The sequence below is a fragment of the Oryza glaberrima genome, chromosome 5 (genome assembly GCF_000147395.1).
Source record: "Oryza glaberrima chromosome 5, OglaRS2, whole genome shotgun sequence".
NCBI lineage: Eukaryota > Viridiplantae > Streptophyta > Magnoliopsida > Poales > Poaceae > Oryza > Oryza glaberrima.
In genome coordinates this window covers 17,421,927-17,446,744 of record NC_068330.1, presented here as the reverse complement: position 1 = coordinate 17,446,744, position 24,818 = coordinate 17,421,927, and the positions used below count along the sequence as shown (strand labels likewise).

At 44.1% G+C, this 24,818-nt stretch overlaps 2 protein-coding genes across 2 annotated transcripts; one reads left to right on the top strand and one right to left on the bottom strand.

The window, feature by feature from the left end:
• The first annotated feature begins 11,770 nt into the window (after positions 1-11,770).
• Positions 11,771-17,345, top strand: LOC127775104 (protein NRT1/ PTR FAMILY 3.1-like). Its single transcript, XM_052301412.1, has 3 exons — positions 11,771-11,967; positions 13,287-14,109; positions 16,139-17,345. The coding sequence occupies exons 1-3, from the start codon at positions 11,877-11,879 to the stop codon at positions 17,037-17,039; spliced, it is 1,815 nt and encodes a 604-aa protein (XP_052157372.1). The 5' UTR covers positions 11,771-11,876; the 3' UTR covers positions 17,040-17,345.
• Positions 17,346-23,053: 5,708 nt separating this feature from the next.
• LOC127772773 (probable carboxylesterase 15) lies at positions 23,054-24,442 on the bottom strand. The gene has a single exon (XM_052298740.1). The coding sequence runs from the start codon at positions 24,358-24,360 to the stop codon at positions 23,272-23,274; it is 1,089 nt and encodes a 362-aa protein (XP_052154700.1). The 5' UTR covers positions 24,361-24,442; the 3' UTR covers positions 23,054-23,271.
• Between the last annotated feature and the right edge of the window lie 376 nt (positions 24,443-24,818).

Here is a 24,818-nt window from a genome sequence, read left to right as displayed (position 1 = left end):
CGAGCCGACGAGCACGCACAGCGGAATCTGCCACATCCGCGCGCGCGACGCCGGAGCGGAACAAGCAGGAATGTCCTGGCGCCGGTGATACAGGACGACAGGGATGGCGCGTCGTATCATCACCGAATACTAAGGGTTGTTTAGTTGAGGAAATGAAAATTTTTGGGTGTCACATCGGACGTTTGACCGGATGTCGGTAAGGGTTTTCAGACATGAATGAAAAAACTAATTTCATAACTCGCCTGGAAACCGCGAGACGAATCTTTTGAGCCTAATTAACCCGTCATTAGCACATGTGGGTTACTGTAGCACTTATCGCTAATCATAGACTAATTAGACTCAAAAGATTCGTCTCGCGATTTTCTCCCTAACTGTGTAATTAGTTTTTTTATTTATCTATAGCTAATGTTTAATATATATGTCCAAAGATTCGATGTGATGTTTTTAGAAAAAAAATTTGGGATCTAAACGGGGCTAACTGCAGGCGCCAGTGCGCTCGACGCTTGTAAAGCGAAGCGAGCCTCAATGATTGAGAGCTCTAGCGGTAGCCGGCCGTATCGCCTTGTCGCTGTCGGGATCGAGCCTGCTGTGACGCACTAGGCAAATGCTGCATTGCTGTTAGCTATAGGCTACTGACTGCTTTGATCGGTAATTTGGAGTTTTGGACATGAGCGCTGCACCTTCATCGATACAGACATGGATTTATCATAGCTAGGTGCTGGTGAATGATTGCCTGATTAGCCGACTAGCCGTGTGCAGACTAAGAACCATGTTCGGATAGGTTAATAGTATAATAATACTTGAAGAAGATATTGTCGATACAGACAGGACGCTAATTAAGCATGCTTTAAGGTAGAAGATGAAATCAGATGCCCCTTTGCCGCGCGATGCTTTGCATTGCCAGATTTCTCCGGGATATCTGGTCTGAATGAAGTAGTGCGAAGGTCAAATTATGGTCCAGTTGCTGACGACCATGCATGGTTCTCGTGTCGTGAGATTGACCTTCCTACCCCGGAGCATCAGAACATGGCTGAGCTATCGACACCGATCGAGCAAAGCAGCAAATTCAGCTTGATCGACCGGTCGAGCAGAACAGCAAATTAGCTCGATGGCACGTCCGCACGGAGTTGCGGCAGGGGGATAGTTACATGTTCAGAGATTTGACTAATTGACGAAAACTTAGCTGAAACGCAACACGGATTAATTCTACTTGATGCGAATGAAACGCTGATGAGATTTATTCAAGGTTGGCTACCTCCTCGCAAAAAAAGAAAAAAAAGAAAAAAAAGAAAAAAAGAAAAGAGAGAGAGAGAGAGAGAGGTGTCTTCCTAATGCAGCTTGATTTGTTGAACATGGAGCCATCAGCCATGGAGTGATTGCAATGCTCAGCCAGTCATTACAGGTAGCGAAAAGAACCACCTGGCCTATTAGAAACAGAGCACAAGCACAAGCACAAAGACACAAAATGCTAGTGTGAACAAACAAACAAACGCGAGTGAAAGCGGATACATTGGATTCATACATCTGATCTCTAGAGTTGGCAAAGAAAAATACATGCATTAGTAGGATATATTTAAACGTACGTCGCAGGATTAAGACTGTCGATCGAGATTTGCAAGCCAATACATTCGCATGATTCAGGGCAGCCGGTACAGGATCGTCTTGTCCGTATTCAATTGGATTCAGAAACAGAAACTGTACAGTTCCATTTGTGTCTTTAACAAGTCGGCTGGCTTTCTCGTGATGATTCATCAGTCAATATTGTCATACTGTCTGTGATAATTATTTTTTTATAACCTGACAGCACTGATATTGTCGCCACATGCAGAAATGCCAGTGCTGTGCGGATACGTGCAATTGAACTTACCATCCATTCCTTTTCCTTTTCTTTGAAGGACCAATGGAACTTATCTGCAATCTTTTTATTCGGAAACCGATAAACAATCTGCAGGTTGCTGACCACAGAAAACGTACTGAAATGAAATGCATTGTTGATAACACCGACGGTTTTTCTATTTTTCAAGGAACATTATCAAACATTGTTGCTGCTGCCCCTGGCCGGCAAGACTATCCATTTTACGGTTTACGGATTAGTGCACAAAACACGCCATGTGATGAAACAGACAGACTGTTCTTTGCCGGCCACTAAACTAATCATCAGTGATGGTAACACGGTACATTTCTGGGACACTGCTTGGATAGAAGGGCAAAAACCATAAACATAATGCCACTAGTTTATACAATAAAAAAAGGAGGAAAAATCTCTGCGTGAATGCATGAAGAAGATCTAAATGGCAAAACCCACATTGCAGTGGATCTGATCAACCAACTCGTATCCCTGTGGAACGCAACCCAGGGCATCCACCAAGAACAAACGAGGTTGACCAAATTGTTTGGAAGCTAACGAACCATGAGAAATATTTGGCTTTATCGGCATAAAAGACGCAATGTCTGGGAATTATAGGCACCAATTTCAATACCTTAATGGTCTGGAGAGCATGGACCCTGCAAAATGCAAATTCTATCAAAATAGCGTATGGATCTCGGATCGACTCACAACCAGAAGCTGGCCAAACAAACAACGGGCACTGCCCCCTCTGCCACCGGATCTAGAGCCTAATAGCCTCTTAGATGGCATATCAACAACTGGACCGAGCCAATGGGAACCAAGCCAAAACGTTAAGCTTGATGGGAAATGTTGGCCAACAAAAAGGAAGTACCCAAGAAATACCCGCGCACCCTAATCCCGCTAGTCATTTGGGAGATCTGAAAAGAAAGAAACCAACGAGTTTTCGAGCACAAAGAGACCACGACACCTAGCCTATTGACAAAAATAAAGGAGAAAGCAAGAACTTGGGCTTTGGCATGTGCAAAGCGGCTTCGGGAGTTTCTACCAAACTGCATAAGCCACACGTAAAACATTGTACGGAACATTTTTCCCTTACTCTTAGGGGCTATATTTTTTTCACCTCTATATATATTCAATGAAATAGCACAATCTCGTGCTGATTCTATTTAAAAAAAATATTAGTGCACAGAACGAAATGGTCCATCATGCTGGGTTGTTGTTTCTGTGTTTCTTTTGAACCACAAGGAGGAATTGAAATGGTAATTTGAGATTTTTTTTTATGAAAAATGAATCGATTTACCATCTTTTCATGCATTGCCATTTTGCCAGATTTCTTTGGAGATCAATACAATTCACGTTTGAATTATACCCTCCACATAGTATATCTCATATGTTTGGGAATTGGCTTGTGGGTGTTAATAAAAAGACCAAGGAACTTATTTTTGTTAGAGCTTCCGCTATATGTTAGGCTCTCTGGCTTGGTAGAAATGAAATGGTTTTTGATAGACCACCTTTAAAATCTTATTTGCGGGTTCTTTTCAGGGCAACATATTGGCTCCAGAAATGGGCTCAATTACAAAGGCATGATGATCATATCAAGCTAATAAAAGATGTGTATCATAAACTTGAGTCGATGATCATGCAGATCTTTGTCAATTTCAGGTGGAAATTCACCAATAGAATTTAGTAGTTGTGGGGTTTTAGCTTATTTGGTTTTTATTAGTTTGCTTCTACTTTTGGTTTTGTTACTTCAGCTACATACTTACCGTGTGAGTTTGCTTTTGTGAACCTTATAATAACTAGCATGGTGGCCCGCGCAGATTGCGCTGCTAACATCATTATATTTTCTCTCATATAATAGCATATATATTTTCTTATTATATTATTAAAATATATTATAATGACAACATAATTTTAAATTTTGTAGTAACTTTACGAAACTACAAATGTGTAATATTCATACTGTATTTTATATACGTGTTAGTTATTAATTATTTTTAATATCAAATTTTAGTTATTTATAAATTATATATATTCCTATATGGACTCTATACTTGTCTTTTAATAATTTTTTTAATTCTGAATTTTTATTATTTCTAATTGTATTTCTATGTGCACTCTAAACTCATCTTTCAATATTCTTTAATTTTTAATTTCAAATTTCAGTTACTTCTAAATTGTATTCCTATATTGACTTAAAACTCTTCTTCCCATGTTTTTCTTAATTTTGAATTTTAGTTATTTGTAAATTGTATTTTTTACGGACTCTAAACACTGCTTTTCATTTTACTATGTTTATTCTGAATTTTAGTTAGTTTTAAATTCCTATATGGACTCTATACTCTACTTCTAATATTCCTTTTTTTTTAATTCTGAATTTCTATTTTTTTCTTAATTGTATTTCTATATGGACTCTGTACTCTACTTCTAATATTCCTTATTTTTAATTCCGAATTTCTATTATTTCCTAATTGTATTTCTATATGGACTCTATACTCTACTTCTAATATTTCTTATTTTTAATTCCAAATTTCAGTTATTTCCTAATTGTATTTCTATATGGACTCTAATCTCCTCTTCTAATATTCCTTATTTTTTTAATTCCGAAGTTGAACTATTTCTAAATTGTATTTTTATATGGACTCTAGTCTCCTCTTCTAATATTCCTTATTTTTTAATTCCGAATTTCAGTTATTTCTAAATTGTATTTCTTTATAAACTCATCTTTCAATATTCTTTAATTTTTAATTTCAAATTTCAATTACTTCTAAATTGTATTCCTATATTGACTTTAAACTCTTCTTCCCATGTTTTTCTTAATTTAGAATTTTAGTTATTTGGAAATTGTATTTTTATACGGACTCTAAACTCTACTTTTAGTTTTATTATCTTTATTTCGAATTTTAGTTAGTTTTAAATTTCTGTATGGACTCTATTCTCTACTTCTAACATTCCTTATTTTTAATTCTGAATTTCTTTTTTTTCTTAATTGTATTTCTATATGGACTCTATACTCTACTTCTAATATTCCTTATTTTTAATTCTGAATTCTATTATTTCCTAATTGTATTTCTATATGAACTCTATACTCTACTTCTAATATTTCTTATTTTTAATTCCGAATTTCAGGTATTTCCTAATTATATTTCTATATTGACTCTAGTCTCCTATTCTAATATTCCTTATTTTTTAATTCCGAATTTCAACTATTTCTAAATTGTATTTATATATGGACTCTAATTTCCTCTTCTAATATTCCTTATTTTTTAATTCTGAATTTCAGCTATTTCTAAATTGTATTTCTATATGGACTCTATACTCTACTTCTAATATTCCTTATTTTTAATTCCGAATTTCAATTATTTCCTAATTGTATTTCTATATGGACTCTAGTCTTCTATTCTAATATTCCTTATTTTTTAATTCCGAATTTCAACTATTTCTAAATTGCATTTCTATATGAACTTTAGTCTCCTCTTTTAATATTCCTTATTTTTTAATTCCGAATTTCAACTATTTCTAAATTGTATTTCTATATAAACTCTGTTTTTTCTTTTTCTTCGATTAATGTGAGAATTTATAGGCCATGAGCGCGAACGTGGAGACTCCTTTTTCTATTCCTTTAATAATATATAATAGATTGACTATAGCTCTTGAGCGGTCAGGATGTTCATTTCATTATCATAAAAAAGCGGGTAGGAAAGAATTTCAAGGATTAGTTCATGACTTGCTATGACTGAGAGAGACATAGAAGACCAGAAATCATTTACGTCACTCCTCGCTTGTTAATTACAGTCTTACTTGCATATATGATCTGTGGTTTGTGTTTAAAGGCTCCAGGACGGTTCATTCTTAAATAGCAAGAGAGTTCCTCTCATGGAACGTCCCACATGATGTAGCCACCTGACATGTCGGCCCGTGAGTGGTTGACCCCATATGTCAGTGACCGTCCTAAATAGCATGGCGACAACCGGGCCTATCAAACGCTGATTTTAGTGGCCCTAACTTAGATTATGGTCTATTGGACCTATGCAGCGTACTCACTGTACAGTATGACTCAGGACTCGGTCGGCGTCGGTCGGTCCTAACCAACTGGCCACCGGCCGTATAGACGCCATGGCATGTGGCCGCCGAGTCGCCGTGGTGCCACTTGCCACTAGTACCATGAACAGCAGCAGCTTGTCAGGCTCTCATGGGATGGCTGTAACACCCTGAAAATTCGACCGACAAAAATCTAAACTCTAAAAATACGGATTTTCAAAAACTTTTTAAATTAATTGCATCATGCCGATCCTATTCGCCTATTTTATTTGGATTTGATCTCGAAGTTTATTAACCGTGAGTAAAGAATAGTTAGTTAGGAATAAACCATAAAAACAAGTTGGTAAAATAAATATAAATTAAAATAAAGATTAGGTGTGGGTAGATATAAATAAAATATTATCGCGACCATATTTGGATCAATTAAATTTAAATACGATGGGATAAGAATTAACCCTAATTAAAACTCAAATAAATTATATAAAAATAAAATATGAGTAATATTAATCTAGGGTGGATTCATTAGTTAAAATAACACAAATATTTGATTAAACTTCCTATATACAAAAACTAGGAATTATGGAATCAAATTTAAATAGAAAATGGGCTAAAATCGGGAAAATAGGAAACTACACTGTTCATTGCACTCCAGGTGCTCGACACGGTCCCCCTAGCCCCGCCCCCTCCCCTGCCGCGCGCGCCGCTCGCCGCGCGCCGCCCGCCTGTGCGCCGCTCGCCCGCGCGCCGCTCGCCCGCCGCGCCGCCGTCGCCATCATCGCCGTCGCGTCGCCGTCGGCCTCGCGCCGCGTGCCACCGCCTCGAGCCCTGTACCGCCGCCTCGCGCCCCGCGCCGCGCGCCCGCCTGCCGCCACGCGCCCATCCCGTCGCCGCGCCGCGCGCTCGTCCCGTCGCCGCGCCATCGTCCTTTCGCCGTCGCCATCCCGCGCCGCACCACCCGCCCATCGCCATCGCCGCCCACCCGTCGTGTCGCCGCCCATCGCATCCCGCCCCGAGCCCGCGCCGACATCGCCACCCCGTGCCGCGCGTGCTGCCGTCCCGTTGCCGCGTCGCCTCGAGCCCCGCGCAGCCGTCCCGTCGCCGCGTCACCGCCCGTCGCCGTCAAGCCCGCGCCGCACCGTCGCTGTCGCGCCGTGCCGTCGTGTCGCCGCCCATCGCATCCCGCCCCGAGCCGCGCGCCACCGCTGTCGCCGACGCCATCGACGTCCCGTCGCCGCGCGCGTCCCATCGCCGCTGCCGCGCCGCGCGCCGTCTCGTCGCCTCGCGCCGCGAGCCCGCCGCCTCGCGCCCCGCGCCGCCGTCGTTTCACCCTTCCCCCTCCTTCCCCTCTCTTTCTTCCCCTCTCCCCTATAAAAACCCCGGCCCAATCCCCTCCTCCACCCCACTCCATTCCCTCCTCCTCTCCCTCTTCCCCTTCTCCACGCACCGCCGTCGTCGCGCCGCCGCGCCGCCGTTGTCGTGCCGCCGCGCCGCCACCTTCGAAGCCGCCGCGCCGTCGCCCCGGAGCCGCCGCGCCGTGCGTCGCCGCCTTGCGCCGCCGTCGCCGTCGTCGCCGCCACCGCCGCCGCCGGTGAGCCGCCTTTCCCCCTTCGCATCCACCGCCGTCGCCGCTCGGGTAGGGAGAGAGGGAGCCGAGAGGGAGAGAGACAGGGAGGAGCCGGGTGGAGGAAGAAGAAAAGAAAAGAGAGAAGAGAGAGGAAGAAGGAAGGAAAAGAGAGAAGAGAGAGGGAGAAAAGAAAAGAAGGAAGAGAAAAAGAAAAGAAAAGAAAAGGAAAAGAAAAAGGGGGAAAAGAGAAGGAAACAAGTAGGAAAAATTAGGAGAAATTTAGGACACTTAAAAAAAATATATATTAGAATTTAAGTATAGGATTAACGAAAATATAGTATTTGCAAAATAATGCTATAATCATAGATGTATTTAAAAACTAAACAATTAGGTGAATTATATAGATTATTGTAGATTGTTTTTAATGATCTCTACAAATGATCAATTCGCGGTAGTAATTTAGATATAATTAATTAGATGAATTCTTATAGGCTATTATAAATTATATTTGGGTAATCTCTATAAGAAATCGATTCACGATAGAAATTCGGATTTAATCACTAGGAATTTTAGACGTATATTATATTTAATCATTTAGCCATAGACTAAATTAAATCGTATAATATTATAAGATAATTTTAGGATTCCGTCCGATGTTTAGCTCGCAATAGAAATGTCTAACCTATTATATGGATATAATGCTCGGTTAGATTAAATTAAAAACTTATGACAACAAAATATTTATACCCGCAAAATAGTTTGAATCGAAATTGGGTTTGCCTTAGTTCGCGAATAATAAAGTTAATATAAAGAAATCGACTTTCGCATTCGACCTTTATTTGGATTTATTTGGATTTTAATTTGAATTCTAACCGAATTCAAATCAATTTTCGCACGTAACTATAGAGCCCGAGGGAGTTGCGGATCCAAGCGAAGGTCAAGACCCGCAAGACATTGAGCAAGGCAAGTCATCACTATTCCTTGAACATGTTGATCCCAATTGCGAAATTATTTTGTTTACAAATAAAATTGCATGCAATGATGAACATCCTACTTGTGATTATGCCATGCCTTGATTATTGTTTGCCCTTATTCCTTCGTAACCATGTTTACGTATGAGTCCCTAGTCAATTATGACAATTGCTTAGAAATGCTATTCTAGAATTATGCATACTCATATTTATCAAATGCTATATGCTTGGGCAATTACCTTTGGGAAGGTAATTGAGATGCGGCATGTGGAGACATGAGCGCCACATTGCCATGATATTGATGACATGATTTGTGAAAGGAAAAAAAATAAAACTAAACAACTATTTTCGACTGGGGCGGACGGAGGATTTGGGTGGTATCTGGAAAAGGCTAGTACCGTCCCCGGTCAATTAAGGACCGAGCCATGAAGTTAAGCATGAAACGACCCCCGTACAACCGTACTTCTCGAATGGGTATAGACCTAGCGGATTAGATAGCCGAGCGGAGGCAGTATCCCTGCATAGATGGTTCACCCCTGAGTGAGGCAGGTGCGCTACGATGGGACAGCCGTTGAGGTAGGGCCGAGAGGCGTGCCCTACATCGGTGTCGCCATTGGTAGGACTGCCATGAGTGTGTGAGAGAGAGAACTTAACTTGAACTATAATTTAATATGTGTGTGAGACTTCTCTTTCCCGGGAGCGCCAGAACTCCTCTCACTGCTAGAAACATGGACACCTAGAGTGCATGAGGATTTAAGTTCATGGAGCGGGTACTGCCAATGCGAGGTTATCGAAAAGCTTTGCCGTGACGCGTCTCATGTGTTGGGACGAGGCTCATGTGTTGGGCAGTTGCGGAGTGCGGGTAAAGTGTACATCCACTGCAGTGTGAGTAAACCAAATCTATTCGAATAGCCGTGCTCGCGGTTATTGAGCACCGGGACATGTATTACACTTGGCTAGACTCTAAATTCTTAACCTGTGTGGGATGGGATATTGCATGATGATTTTTATGCTGATGGAGCCACTTCCTGAGAGGTGGGAATGTGGACGTCCTCAGAAAACCATAACGACTCGATGGCGGGAAGCTATCCTTGGGATCACAATGGATGGTGGACAGAACCGTCATTGTTTAATATGAACGCTGGTACTAAAATTTGGATAGTCTGTGCTAGGTCTTAGGCTTGCGAAAAGAATTACAAAACTGGCTTTGTGCAAAGGAACCATAGCTATCCTTTGAATACCCCTATCATGTGCATTTCTTGCTGTGGTGGCTTGCTGAGTACGGTTGGTACTCACCCTTGCAAATATAAAATTAATCAGAAGTGGGAGATGAAGCTTCGGAGGATCCCTATGCCTACTACCAGGAGGGAGATGAAGACGATGGCGCTCAGTAGGTCTTAGTTACGGTCGTTGCCTGTGGCAATGGCATGCCGCTGCCTGAATTCCGCTGCCTCATCTATTTCTGCTTTTGGATGTATTCCGGACCGCTCGGTTCGATGATTTAAGAGAATGCCTGCGGGCTTATGATGTAATAATTAGCACTAGACTCTCGTGTATGTGCTTTTGGTATTTCAGCTATGAACTCGTGTGTACCAGACTACTTGATCCAGGGAAATGGTACTGTTTACATGAATGATTCCTGTTATAGAAACGGGGGTCCACAATGGCCTAATCAACTAAAGAATAAGCTAAATTTTAAATTTTTAAACTTAATTTTGAAATATTTTTAACGTAGTTTCTTTTTCAACATTGACTTTTAAATCACCAAGAACATATATATATAAAAGTTTTACAATTTATTTTTATTCCTTAATAAACTGTTTTGGTTTATTAGGGAAAAAGCCAAACGATGGGGACCTCACCTAGTAGCCCTGATTTCGGAAGGCTCGTGTCAAGCCCTTGCTACCCTCTCACGTGACACGGCCTCGCTCTCCTCTCACCGGAGACGCGTAACTGGGTCAGAGACTCAGAAATAGCACACCAGCCGTGCCCGTGCCGTGTGTTTCCACCCATAGATCATGTGCTCCCTCCCTATCTTGAGGTCGACGCGTCCTGTACGTTGTAGATCACACGCTGATACGCATTGCCATTTCGGTTTACCTCTTCGGGTGTACGTTCATCGATCGATCGCCGCAAATCCTTGGAGAGGATTGATGCGGCAAAAGCTTTCGTCCGGTGTTAATTCAGCCGGTGAAAGAAAAGGTAATGGCCGCTGTGTCGGATGACAGAGTTGGCCGCATGCAATTGTTCAGGGTGAACTTGACGGGGAGGATCATTAGGCCCTGCCCGCTCAATCACGGCTAAGCCCTGTCAACTTATGTTTAGGGCTGGTCTTGTGCTTAGGAGTGGATGTGTTGAGCTCGGTTCCGGGTTCTAACCTAATCACCTATGCTCTTTTGCATGCTCTAATCTTTCAAAAGTGGGTGGCAAAAAGCCTATGGAAGTACTAATACTAAATGTTGAAAAAAAAAGTACTAATACTATGTTAGTGGGGTATGGGGAGAATTAATTGTGCTTTGCAATTTATCACTCTACCAAAAAGGATCATATAGAATAAGATTTCGAAATGGCATGTCTAGAGGTTTCTCGAAGCTCTTTTCCAAGCTCGATACAATCAAGCACTGAAAAGAACCTAGCCATGGATAACGTTGAGTTGCTGCCTACCACTATGCGTTTACGGCGGATTGTTGTTTTTGTTTTCGTTTTGTCGATGTTCTCGTCTCTCTTATTTTTCTTTTTCCTTTTTTTTTTTGGCAAAAGCCGGATTTATTGATTTACCTGAGAGCCCTTCTCCATTTTCTTATGTTTACTTTAACCTGTTAATAAAACCATACCATACGCTAGGTGAGTCATTAGCGCATGATTAATTGAGTATTAACTATTTTAAATTTTAAAAATAGATTAATATGATTTTTTAAAGTAACTTTTCTATAGAAAATTTTTGCAAAAAAAACGTACCATTTAGTAGTTTGAAAAACGTGCATGTGTAAAACGAGTCACAATCTCCCCTTAAAGAACGCAGCCAAGTTGGTTTGAATTATATCTCTCATTATCTGCTTATTACCTGTAAGTCTGTAACTAAAATTTAAATTTTAAAACTTTATTTTCTTTCTAGTATTGGTTTTTAAGATAGCTAATAATATATATAGAAATGCTTTATCTATAAGTTATTTTTAGTTGCTTCGTTAATTGTAGCTGAAACAATCATGCTCTGAACTAACAGTAACAATGTACGGTGACGATCATGGGTGGTCGGCGTCAGCCACGCCGTGACTCTCTTGGGCTTTATTAGCTCTCTCCCTGCAGTCTCGGTGTGTTATATATACATGGCTCCATCCCGGTACATGTAGGGGCATGTGAAGGACAGTAGCATCTGGCCACCCTGCTCTTCTTGAGCTAGCGACTCCGTGCTTGAGTAGCAAAGGAGCGAGTGAGCTTTTGGTTCTCTGCCATGGCGATCACAACGGCAGAAAGGGATGGAGTTGGGGAGGAGCAGAAGAAGAGGAAGCAGGGAGGCTTCAGGACCATGCCATTCATACTGGGTGAGTATATATTGTAGGATTCACTTATATGAGAAATTTTTGGTGAAATGATCTTTCGGTTCACTTGTAGATAGATGCTGCTCTTGCTCAGTAGCATCTGCTAGCTGCTCTGCTTGTAGATTGAGCCGGCAAATTAAGCAAACAAGATAGCATAGTGCGCAGTTTCTGGGAGAGTGAGTTGCAATCTGAATATCTGATATAGATGCCCAAGCTGGGCGGTAATCCCGTCCAAAACTACTTCACATCTTTGCCCGTGGTTTGCATTTTATATTTTTTTATGCACGAAAACGTACGGTTCGCAGTTCTCGGAAATCTGGATCTGATGCCTTGCCGATGCCAGTAACTTTGGTAGGTTTGTTTGTTTCTAGTTCTTTTATTCATCTTTCCTTTCTGACGGCAAGAGAGAGTGATGTTAATTAACTGTTAACTGCACCCTTCAGTAACAAATAACGCCTTCCTATGTTGTTTTGGGAATTAACAAGACATAACTCTTGCTACTTTATTACTCCCTCCGTCCTATAATATAAGGGATTTTAAGTTTTTGCTTGCACTGTTTAACCACTCGTCTCATTCAAAAAAATTTATGCAAATACAAATAATTAAAAGTTATGCTTAAAGTACTTTGGATAATAAAGTAAGTAAAAATAAATAAATAATAATTTTAAATTTTTTTAATAAGACGAGTGGTTAAACAACACAAATAAAAACTCAAAATCCCTTATAATATGGAACGGAGGGAGTATTGGATTACATAAATAAAACGTATACATGTGTGATAATGTGATGAAAGCACTTATCATGACAAACTTGGCTTACACCAATTTTTGTATGTCCAGAATGAACCTATGCTACAATGCTTGTATCACATTCTCTTCTAACCAAAGGGAGTATATCGTTCACTTCCCGATTTCCACACAGTCTAGTCACACCCTGTAAAAAGAAGTCCTACCTCCATATTTTAATGTATGACGCTGTTGACTTTTTTCCAACGTTTGACCATTCGTCTTATTCAAAAAAATAATATAATTACCATTTATTTTATTGTGACTTGATTCATCATCAAATGTTATTTAAACATGACATAAATATTTTCATATTTGCACAAAAAATTTGAATAAAACGAATGGTCAAACGTTGTTTAAAAAATCAATGGCGTCATACATTAAAATAAGGAGGGAGTAAATGATAATAAATTTGATCAATAATATTAACCATAATTAACGATGTAATTAACGGTCGAGTTGCAGCTGATGTGTATAATCATCGGTGTATATCCATGGTTGTCGCCGAGAAAATCTCATGAGTTGTCTCCGTTGCAGCGAACGAGATCTGCGACCGGTTCGCCACGGCGGGGTTCGGCGCGAACCTGATCACGTACCTGACGCAGCAGCTGCACCTGCCGCTGGTGGAGGCGTCCAACACGCTGACCAACTTCAACGGCACGTCCAGCCTCACCCCGATCCTGGGCGCGCTCGCCGCCGACGCCTTCGCCGGCCGCTTCTGGACCATCATCGCCGGCTCCGTCTTCTACCAGCTCGGCATGCTCGCCCTCGTCGCGTCCGCGCTGCTCCCTTCGCTCCGCCCCGCGCCGTGCGCGCCGACGCACGGCGCCGCGTCGTGCCGCCGCGCCACCGGGTGGCAGCTCGCCGTGCTCTACCTCGCCCTGCTCTGCACGTCCCTCGGCTCCGGCGGCATCCGCCCCTGCGTGGTGGCGTTCGGCGCCGACCAGTTCGACGACCAGCAGCAGAAGCAGCGGCAGAAGGGTGGCGGTGGCGCGGCGGCGGCGGCGGCGGGGAGGAAGCGGAGCTACTTCAACCTCTACTTCTTCATGATGGGGCTCGCGGTGCTGCTCGCCCTGACGGTGGTGGTGTACATCCAGGAGAACGTGGGGTGGGGGTGGGGGTTCGGGATCCCGGCCATCGCCATGTTCGTCTCCATCGTGGTGTTCGTGGCAGGGTACCCGCTCTACGTCAGGCTGAAGCCTGGGGGCAGCCCGTTCACGCGGCTGGCGCAGGTGGTCGCCGCCGCGTTCCGGAAGCGCCGCGCCGCCGTGCCGGAGGACCCCGGCATGCTGTACCAGGACAAGGAGCTCGACGCGCTCATCTCCACCAATGGCAGGCTGCTCCACACAAACCAGCTCACGTAAGCTTTTTTTTTATTATTTTCTTTCCTACTGCACGTCCATTTCCCGTGTCATTGTCTTCACTTGGGCAGTAAAACAATTTAGCATAGCGTGCACGTGACGTGCCTTGGTGTCTGGTAGCTACCTTTTGGCGGTAGTTACATTGTCAGGGTAGAAAGGAGAAAGCCAAGCGAGAGTGCGCGTTCCTTTGACAGTGCTTCCTCTTTCTTACCTAGTCACACAAGCACTGCCCCTAAAGTTTAGATTTGGTGTCACATCTCTATCTCTAGCTATTGTATCTTGTGACCGGGAGAAAACTAGATTAGGTTGAATACTTATTTTTTCGACGTTAGAGTAGGTTGAATACTAAATTAAACACACCCACTATTTTAGTTTCCTCCCTTCCGATCCATAGCATTTCCTTTCTGAACAGTTCGTTGCCTTGCGAGTTTTAATTGGAAAAAAAGAATATTTGCATATACAATAAACGGGTTTGCTAAAAATAAGACGCCATATTTTTCACTTAATTTCAGTCACTTTTCCATAAGTGATTTTTCTCGCTCCTGTATGTAAGTATGCTTCCATCTCTCATATTTCCTCTTCTAAGTAGATAATAAATTACTTTTAATCCCTATTCTCCTATATATCGTGTATTAGAAAATTACAATGTAATAAGGAAACATACAATGTACAATGTAATTACAGTGTAAGTTTTAAAATTTACAGTGTGATTACAATTTAAATGCGAGTAATTTGCAATGAAAAAATGATTTGATTATTTTTATGGAAAATATAGCTACATCCGATTTTGCAGTGTTTTTGTCTATCCGATGTTCATTTTTTGAATGGAAATTAAAGATAAGGTCGAAATGTTTACGTTTTTTTGGTTTTTTTTGGAGTGAAATGAATTAGCTTAGTAGTTTTTGTTTCTATTTTGAAATGGAAATATAAATAGAAATAATATGCTCTATTTGTAAATGGAAATGAACATAATTAAACAAGCATGCCCTTTGTCAGGTCGTCATTATTAACAATTATTTCAATATAAACAGTGATTATTTTTTACCAAGATATATTATAAAAACATCCATTGCACGTGCACAATTATTAGTGTTTTTTTTACTTCATAAGATAAGTGTAAATTTAAAAGGTAATATTTAAAGCACTTTAAAGCAATCTTAGTATTTGTTTTGATGTCTAAGTTTAAAAGTTTCGGCTGTAATTTTCAATAATCAAAGTATGTTTCTCAACGTTGATTTCAACCATGTGTATTTTTGAAATATCGTTTTCACCCATGTGTAAAGAGAATTTTTTGAGCCACATCAAAAGGACTGAGCCCGATATGTTCAGATTTCTTTTTGACATTTCTAGTTGTTTTTTACTTTAAACCCGTATCATTATGAGAAGGGGCAATATATATGTATCAACATAAAAGATAGATATATATGTATTGAAGGATAAGTATTGATAAAATTCTTGAAAAAACATATCGCAAGAAAATATTTGATTTGTATTCTAGGTCAACATAGATTTACTTCCACATTTTCTCAAGAATTAAAATGATTTATCTCCACATTCATGACATAAGCAGCTGGTTTAAATATAACAATGTTGTAAAACACATATTTTCTCCGAGGAGTGTACACTCCTACATAAAAGGGGTAAAAAAAACTCAACAGTAGGTGTTTCATGAATCACGAGGAACTATATATGATTAATTGATCATTAATAATTTTCAAAGATAATTCAAATCCGCTTATAATGCCGTACTGGAATGCTAGTTTCTTTTTCCTCAATACGGGTCTAAGATACAAGCCCGAAGGGGAATATACTATGAAACGTACTGTAGAATAAATGCTTGCGTGCGTCATAACGAAATAAATTTGCCACCATTTTAAGCAGTCTATTGTGATCTAACAAGACAATTGATTTTTCGACTTAATTAATGGAACGACTATTATAGACGGTTCCATCAGAAATACTTGTGAGCCGTTTGTGATTAACCCCTTCTGCTGTAGTAACCGTCCCGTGCCGTGCTAATTCGTTCAGGTTCTTTGACCGAGCTGCGATCGTGACGCCGGGTGACATCGCCGGCTCCGGCGAGCCGGATCTGTGGCGGCTGTCGACGGTGCACCGCGTGGAGGAGCTCAAGTCCATCGTCCGGCTGCTGCCCATCTGGTCGGCCGGCATCCTGCTCGCCACCGCCGCGTCGCACAACGGCACCTTCACCATCCAGCAGGCGCGCACCATGGACCGCCACCTCACCCCTCGCTTCGAGATCCCGCCGGCGACCATGTCCATCTTCACGACGGTGGCGATGCTCGCCGGCCTCGCCCTCTACGACCGCGCCTTCGTGCCCCTGGCGCGCCGCGTCACGGGCCTCCCCTCCGGGATCACCTACTTCCAGCGCATGGCCATCGGGCTGGGCATCTCCATCCTCGGCATCGCGTCGGCGGCGCTCGTCGAGGTGAGGCGCCGCGGCGCCGCCGCGGACCACGGCCTCCTCGACAGCCCCGCCGCCGTCGTGCCCATCAGCGTGTTCTGGCTGGTGCCGCAGTACGCCGTCCACGGCGTGGCGGAGGCGTTCTCGTCGGTGGCGCACATGGAGTTCCTGTACGACCAGGCGCCGGAGAGCATGCGCAGCAGCGCCGCCGCGCTCTTCTGGCTCTCCAGCTCCCTCGGCAACTACATGGGCACGGTGCTCGTCACGGCGGTGCAGCGCGCCACGCGCGGCGGCGGCGAGTGGCTCCAGGACAACATCAACCGGGGCAGGCTGGACTGCTACTACTGGCTCGTCACCACCCTCATGGTGCTCAACCTTGGATACTACCTCGTCTGCTTCCACTTCTACACCATGAAGCCATTAGAGGTGGCAGAGGAAGACGATGACGAGGAGGAGTGTGAGCTCTCCTCCGTCCACAAAAATGGCGGCCCCGGCGGGTTGGTGTGACGAGGTAGATTAGGATAATTTTATCAGGGTGGATAATGTTGTTAATTACGGAGTACGAAGTAATTAGCTGTGCATGTGCATGCCAAATATAATGGTTGCAAAATAGAGCGTTTAGGGCATGTACAAAGATAGAGTCAGATATGAGCTCTATATTATTTAGAGACTAGTATCCTACAACAGTTAGAGATAATATGGTCTCTAATCATTAATGTATTCAAATACTTTTTTTTACTCTTCTTTCCTTTTTTTTCACTACCATGCAACAAAATTTGCTCTAATAAATGTTAAGAGTCGACTCTGAGCCATTGTCATGCATAACAACCATACTCCTTTCTCTTTCTTCCATGTCATCAAATTAACTTGCATGGCAATAGAGAGACCACTAATGAAGACCGTTGTACATGCCCTAGAGCAGATAAAATTAGTATATTTGGATACTGAGGTAGGATCCAAATTTGGCAATCATGAATTCATGATCATGATCATGCAGCAAAAGGTAACCTTGATAAATAAACATGATATATATCGTAGCCATGTGGAGAGATAATCGCAGACCACTTTATTTGTTGGAGTACACTAGTCACTGATCCCCACAACCGGCTCAATCAAAGAGCCACATGCCCACATGGACACATGGTACAATGTTTACACGTAATTGCGTGCGTAAGATTGAATTATTAGGCATCTCCAAACCAGAAAATATCAACTAGTTTTCATACTTGCTATGTCATATAGATACTATGTATAGAAACTATATATACAATGGATTATATCTTCAAATTAAATTCTCATCCAATCATCTCTCATCTCTCTTCATCTCTTTTTATCCATATATCCCCTTATTTTCATTCTTGTTGAGTTGTTTCTTGTGTAAAGAAGGTGTCTTCATCTTTTTACCTCTCTCCTCGTTAACTCTCTTGCCACATCAGATTTTTCTTATATGACAGTGTATTTAATGCTACACTACATGATATGAAGGGTTAGGGATGGCCTTAGAGAGGGAGATATTTAGTGTGCATTATGATATATGTAAAAATAACGATACAATCATAATAAATTGCTTTATGCACCATCCAGATAGACGTGGCCATGTTGTTGGTTTAGTAAGCTACTAGTGGAAAAACTCTGAGTACAGTCATGATTCATAAATCTTTGAAAGGTAAAATGAAATCTAAAAAAAGACCAACAAAATAAACCATCTTATCATCTCAAACATAATACTCCCTCCGGTTCAAATTACATATCATTCTACGTTTGTTCTAAGTCAAACATATCTATCCTTAACCATTACTTTTTAAAAATCCATGTATAATTTAACATGTAAATAATATATTATGAAATTAATATTTTGGTGAAACTTAAAAATATAAATCCTATGATGCTAAATTATATAAAGTTTATAAAAATTATGGTTAAAGATAAAATGTTTGATTTAGAACAAATAAGTAATTTGTAACATAGGAATACAGTTATATTTTTGGAGGGACAGAGTACTCTCAATTGACAAACCTACAACTAGGTAAGGCAATTTTGCCCATAGGTCTACCCGGCCCAATGGGCATGAGAATGGGTGCAATATTTTACCCGTGGACACGCCTGCTCGAGACCTGACGATGTGGTGGGTAGCAGCTGGGTCTCATTTATTACCCACAGATAACCCATGCCTGATCCGGTGTATGTATTATTGATTTTGGCCCATACTTGCATTCTCATACCACTTCCTCTTGGCCCATTAACCATGGAGACACACACACACAGATATATGTATATATATACATATATCCCCCAACATCAAACCCTAACCTAATTTCCATCCCACCTCACATGGCGGAGGTGGCGACTCAAGGCACGTGCGGGCAAGCGACGATGACATTGGCTCAAGGCAGTGCGTGGGCAAGCAGCGACAGCGGCGGCGCGAGCAAGTGGCGGTGGCAGGCAATGGTTCCAGTGGAGTCGGCGGCGGGTGGCACTAGCAGAGTAAGCAGTGCAACGATGGGTGCCCTCCGGGTATGCACGTGCCCAATGGGCACGTGTATGGGCACAAAGTTTTGTCCACTAAAATTATTGGGTATGATTCAAGCGAGCATTGTTTTTCTCTGCCCATACCTGACCCGACTCGTTGCCACAATCTTCTCTCAGCAAAACCAAAATCCATTCAACACCAAAACATGAACTTCATCTGACGCCAGTGGGATATGGTGGACGCCAACTATTTGCCTTTCATCAGCCAGGCTGTTCCCTTGGTGGTCCCCTCTTCATCCATAGCCAATGGCGGCGCTGCTGTAGTGGACGGAGCTCTCCATCCTCAATTCCCCTTGATGTCCAAGGGCGTTGTTCCTCGGCAGCTTTTCTTCTCTTCCATTGACGTTCGATCTGCTACTCCTGGTCCAGACGCCAAGGCGCGTATTGTTCATCGCACTTACTCTCTGGTTGGAGGGGATGACATTGAGGCCAATAATTATATTGTCATAACAAAACAAATTTACAAACTTACTGGTCAGACTCATCATTTGGCTCTCATTCAAGCTGCTCGCCGTTCGTCGTTCAAGCTACTCACCGCGCACCTGCCAGAGACCTCTCCTCGGACGCTCACCGTCCAGGTCTTCTCCTCTGATGAGGGCGGGTGGGACCCTCCTCTCGCCTGCGCCATTCTCCAGGAATGCGAGCTCCACAGCTACTTACGCCAAGCCCGTCGTCCTGCGCGGCGCCGTCCACTGGCTCTGCCTCACATACTCGCGTCACCGCATCCTCGTCCTCAAGTGGGAACATCCTCCACGCGGACGCTGCGACTCGCTTCGCCGCCGCTGAAGGCGTCGCTGATGAGACTCCCGACGCCGTGCCACACGACATGTGCCTCGTGCTATCGCCGGCAACAAACGACGTCGGCAGGACGAGCCATCGCGCTGCAGCGTCCCTGAGTGTGGTCGCCTTCCCAGGCAACCGCATCGCCGTCTGGGTGCGCATCACCGCCGTCCGGCGAGGGAGGTTAGTCGACATCTGGGAGCGACGCCATGTGATCTGTGAGGACTAGCTAGGAGAGCATTGCACGGCCATAGGCAGCCGCATCACCAGTTTTTTAATTATTTTCTGATGTAACTATCACGTAGATGCCACATCAATGGCATCGTGGCATCATATTAGCTAAAATTAGGGACAGTACTATTGAAGGAACTTGTTTGCACTTGTTTTATAAGTTGAGGGATCTATTCTATCTGGTATTTCGATTCAAGAACGAAAATCGAACCCGCTATAAATTTAAGTTAAGAGACCTAAAATGAACTTTATTCCTTTCAGAACGAAAGAAAAAGCTCACTCATGGAACAACACCAATTCTGAATCCAGACCGTGTCAATGAATCGTTCCCATAGCACGCGAGACATCTACATTACTGAAAAGGAAAGGTAATCCCATGATCCCACCAAAATGAGCCAAGTAATCAACAAAACAAAATAATGACCATTCGATTCACGTGGAGACAAAATAGCTTGAAAAAATCTAAGCAGTTGGATAAAGGAAGTAGCGATCTTCTTCTTTTTTTTCACTACTACAAAACATCAAATAGGTGTTGCCACTATAGGTGCTGGTAGTACTAAAACCGGCATCTACAGGCCTTTTCCCACCTCCACGGGTTGAAATCGCAAAAAACTAGCACCTTTAAGTAATTATAGGTGTCAGTTCTAAAAAAAACCAACACCTATTATATTTTGTGTCTTTTTTAAAAAAAACCTGGCATCTATAATATATTATAGGTGTCGGTTAATTAAAAACCGACACCCCAAAAATCGAGCCAAATAGAGCCGAGCCAAGCCAAGCTGGAGCCAAGCCGGCGGGCCCCACCACGACGAGGCGATAAGGTCTCGCTCTCTCGCTCTCTTCTTCCCGCCTCTTCTCCTCTTCTCTGTCTCGCTCTCTTCTCTCGTCTTTATCCCTCCCGTTGCCGGCTACTAGCCGGCGGAGGCGGCAGCGGTGACCGCGCCCTCCCCTCCACCAGATTCGGCGGGAGGGGAGGCGGCTGCGACAGGAGGGGAGGCATTAGCGGCGGGCATAGTCGGCGGTAGGAGGGGCCAACGGGGTCGGTAGCGGGCGGGGTGTCTAGATCTAGCGTCGGCGGCGGACAGGGTGGCTGGATCCTGCTTCGACAGCGAGCGGGGTTGCTCGAGGAGGGGAAGCGGCGGGCTCGATGAGGGGAGGCGACAAAGGGCTTGCCGGCGGGGAGGAGCCCTCCCCTCCGCCAGATCTGGTAGGAGGGGAGGCGGCGGCAGGGGTGGCGGGCTCGCGGAGGAGACACAGCGGCGGGCGACATCGTGACGGCTCGAAGACAACCGACCGTGCGATGACGACTTCATTCGGCGGCCAGATCTTCTTCAACAAGGCAAGCCACCAAGCCAAGCAAATCCCTCTCTCTACCATTCCCCTCTCGCTTCTCCAGTGGTGGTGTAATTTTTTTCATTGAATAAATTTGTGTTGTGGGATGAATCCATCTTTGAATGTTGTGGGATGAATGTTGTAGATCAAAATTTGTTCTGTTCTTACTGATGTGGGAAGAGGGACTGCTTGGCTCGATGTGTCGGCTCGATCGAGCCGACCCATCGAGCCGGCTTTTTTTTTATTCATCGAACCTAAAAGGTGTCGGTTCTAAGGAACCGACACCTTTTTGATTTTCAAATCAGTACCACCTCCCTTGTGCCGGTTGGAAAAACCGGCACCGAAAGGGGTTTCCCAACCAGCACTAAAACCCTTTTCTGTGGTAGTGTTTTTAGAAAAAACATGGAGAGTCGAGAAGGCTCATGAGCCTACTAAGAAAAAGGTATTAAGGTTGTGGATACTAATATCACTTCAGCTATGTACCTGTCAAAGGTGTTCTCATGATTAATTATTATTACAAAATTAAGCTTAGTGTTATTTAAACAACCTATAAATGTATCTAAAGTATTGAAAGCAAAATGGTTTCAAAGCACCTCATTGGTCCATAGTGGCAAAAAAATATGGATCATCAGATTGATAAAAAGACAAAACAAGAAAAGCAAATGTGGGCCATCAGATCAAGGAAGTAGAAAACCAGGTCAACTGATAATGATGAGCAATCTAGGTACTTCATGCTTGATTATTTTTTCGGGTGCAATGCTGAAAGATGGTGAATGCTAAGGAAGAAAAGATGAAGTAGAATTAGGGGTGTTTAGATGGGACTAAAACTTTAGTCCCTGTTATATTGGATGTTTAGACGTTAATTTGGAGTATTAAATATAGACTAATAATAAAACTAATTCATAAATGAGAGCTAATTCACGAAACGAATTTTTTAAGCCTAATTAATCCATAATTATTAATGGATTAATTAGGCTTAAAAAATTCATCTCGCGAATTAGCTCTCATTTATGAATTAATTTTATTATTAGTCTATATTTAATACTCTAAATATGTATCCAAATATCCGATGTGACAGTGACTAGTCCCTGTTTCCCAACACCATGCTTGTCTGAGTTACCAGTTAAACATAATATCAATAATATCAATGGTGATTTTAATCATTGCTTTTTATATATAAAGCAAATAGGCTCATATATTACTGATTCTAATGGTCGGGTTAAAGTTGTGCGAATCCACAACTCCACTGGCTAGAACAACTGGAAATTTCTTTCCTGATTTAATAAGCATGTACTCCCTCTGTAGCCTAATATAAGGATTATTTATTTTAAAAGTTAAGAAATTAGCAAAAGTACAAATAGTGGTACAAAATATGATAGGATATAGAATAAATTAGTACAAAACTGGGCAGTCGAAGGAATAAACTGTACAAAAGCGGATATATGTGAGAGAATAAATAATTATTTTGGGATCATAAAATTTCTTATATTTTGATACAAATTTGAAGACCAAAATACCAAATACCTTACATTATATGGCGGATGGAGTAATTAAAGATTTAAATGCACATGCAAATATGCAATGCCACCCTTTATCATTGGACACTCCACACACTCGACCTATCAACTTCAAGTCTTCAACTAGTCCACTGTTCGGGAATGATCCAATTATTTATTTGTAACTACTCAAACGCGTACCTGAACACTGATGCGTACATGATATCGGCTTGACATGGACAGCAAGCCACACACACGGTCAAGCTCAGGCTGACGTATGGCGGACAGTCATGACACGAGACGAGAAACAATTACAACCTGGAAGGTGCTACACGTACGGTGGAGAAGATGCGCTTCTCTGATCTCCACGTCTAGTGGCGGTCGACGAAGCTCTTGATGGCGTCGACGAGCTCCCGGGTCCTCTCGCCGGTGGCCGGGTCCATGTCGACGGCGTACTTGTTGAGGTAGAAGGAGTGGCTCATGCCGCGGTTGACCAGCACCTCCACGTCCTTGCCGGCGGCGCGCAGCGCGTCGCAGTACTCGAGGTTGGTGTCCCGGATGAGGTCGTGCTCGGCGACGGCGACCAGCAGCGGCGGCAGCGGGACGGACTCCAGCGGCGGCGCGTTCGGCCCCATCGGGCACGTGTACGGGTGGTCCTTGGTGGCGCCCTCGGGGAGCGCCATGGCGAGGAACTTGTCGAGCATGTCGAGGGTGAAGAACACCGAGTCGGGCCTCGGCTCCAGCTCCGACTTGCTCCGGGTGGCGTGCACGAACCCCGGGTGGAGCGGGATGCCTCCGGCGACGCGGAGGGGCGCCCAGCTGTCCGCCCCGTCCTCGCCGACGCGCGCGCCGACGTGGTGGACGAGGTTGCCGCCCGAGCTGTCCCCGATGAGGAACACCCGCGAGAAGTCGGCGGCCGTCCGGAGGAGCTCCGCCGCCGGGTCGCCGAGAGCGGCGGCGTCGGACAACGCGATGGAGCGGAGCCGGCGGAGCCCGTCGACGCCGGTGTCGATGTGCGCCGGCAGGCGGCGCTCGGGCGCCAAGGGCAGCTCGACGGCGACCACCACGGCCGGGAGCGCGCACGCGAGGCGCGCGTAGAAGTGGTGGTACATGAGCCAGGACGGGTGGGAGATGCAGAAGCCGCCGCCGTGGAGCTGCACGACGACGGGGAGGCGCCGCCCGGCGAGGGCGACCTCGGGGAGGTACACGCGGAGGTTGGGCTCGCCGGGGAGGTCGTGCAGCGTGTGGCCGTCGCGCGGCTCGGCGTAGGCGGGCACCGGCTGCATCAGTGGGAGCGCCTCGGGGGGACCCGTCCACGTGCGGTCGACGGTGCCGTCGTCGAACACGCGCAGCCAGCCGGACACCTCGTCCACCACCTTGCGCCCGACCGCCGCCGCCGCGACGGCGTCGGTGGTGGCGGCTTGCACCTGCGCCTGCTGCGACTCGGTGGCGATGGCCATGCTGCCGTACGTACGTCGGGCTAGTGGCGTTGCTTCCGCCGTGTGTGCGATGCGATTCGATGTGCGTGGTGCGAGAGATGGATGAAGTGGCGAGGGTTTTATAGCCGGTGACCGAGTGGCTCCGTGTTGCAGTTGCCGATTGTACTACTGGGAAGTTTCGCACGGAATATCACGGCGATTGCCAAGCAAAATTTTCCCGGATTCGCAAGCAGAGTTGCTGCAGAGTGGTGGAGACTTGACAGGTTAGGAGTAGGGTCGTGTGTGGACTTGTAGAGCGACTAGACCAACCGAATAGCGAGTGTTCTTTTTTTATTGCGAAAATTATATTGACTTTGGTGGTTATAGACGAGATTGCAAGAAATGATCAGGTCGTCCTCAAGTTTCATACTACTACATGTGGCCTGTGGCCATGTGGATACAGCAAGAAGACAAGAAGTATATCACTAATCCGTTCGTGA

Excerpts from the sequence above, each read along its gene's own strand:
- LOC127775104 (XM_052301412.1), top strand. The coding sequence starts at position 11,877 with ATGGCGATCACAACGGCAGAAAGGGATGGAGTTGGGGAGGAGCAGAAG. Across the intron at positions 11,968-13,286 it reads GACCATGCCATTCATACTGG|CGAACGAGATCTGCGACCGG; the intron begins GTGAGTATATAT and ends TCTCCGTTGCAG. Across the intron at positions 14,110-16,138 it reads CTCCACACAAACCAGCTCAC|GTTCTTTGACCGAGCTGCGA; the intron begins GTAAGCTTTTTT and ends TAATTCGTTCAG.
- LOC127772773 (XM_052298740.1), bottom strand. The coding sequence starts at position 24,360 with ATGGCCATCGCCACCGAGTCGCAGCAGGCGCAGGTGCAAGCCGCCACC.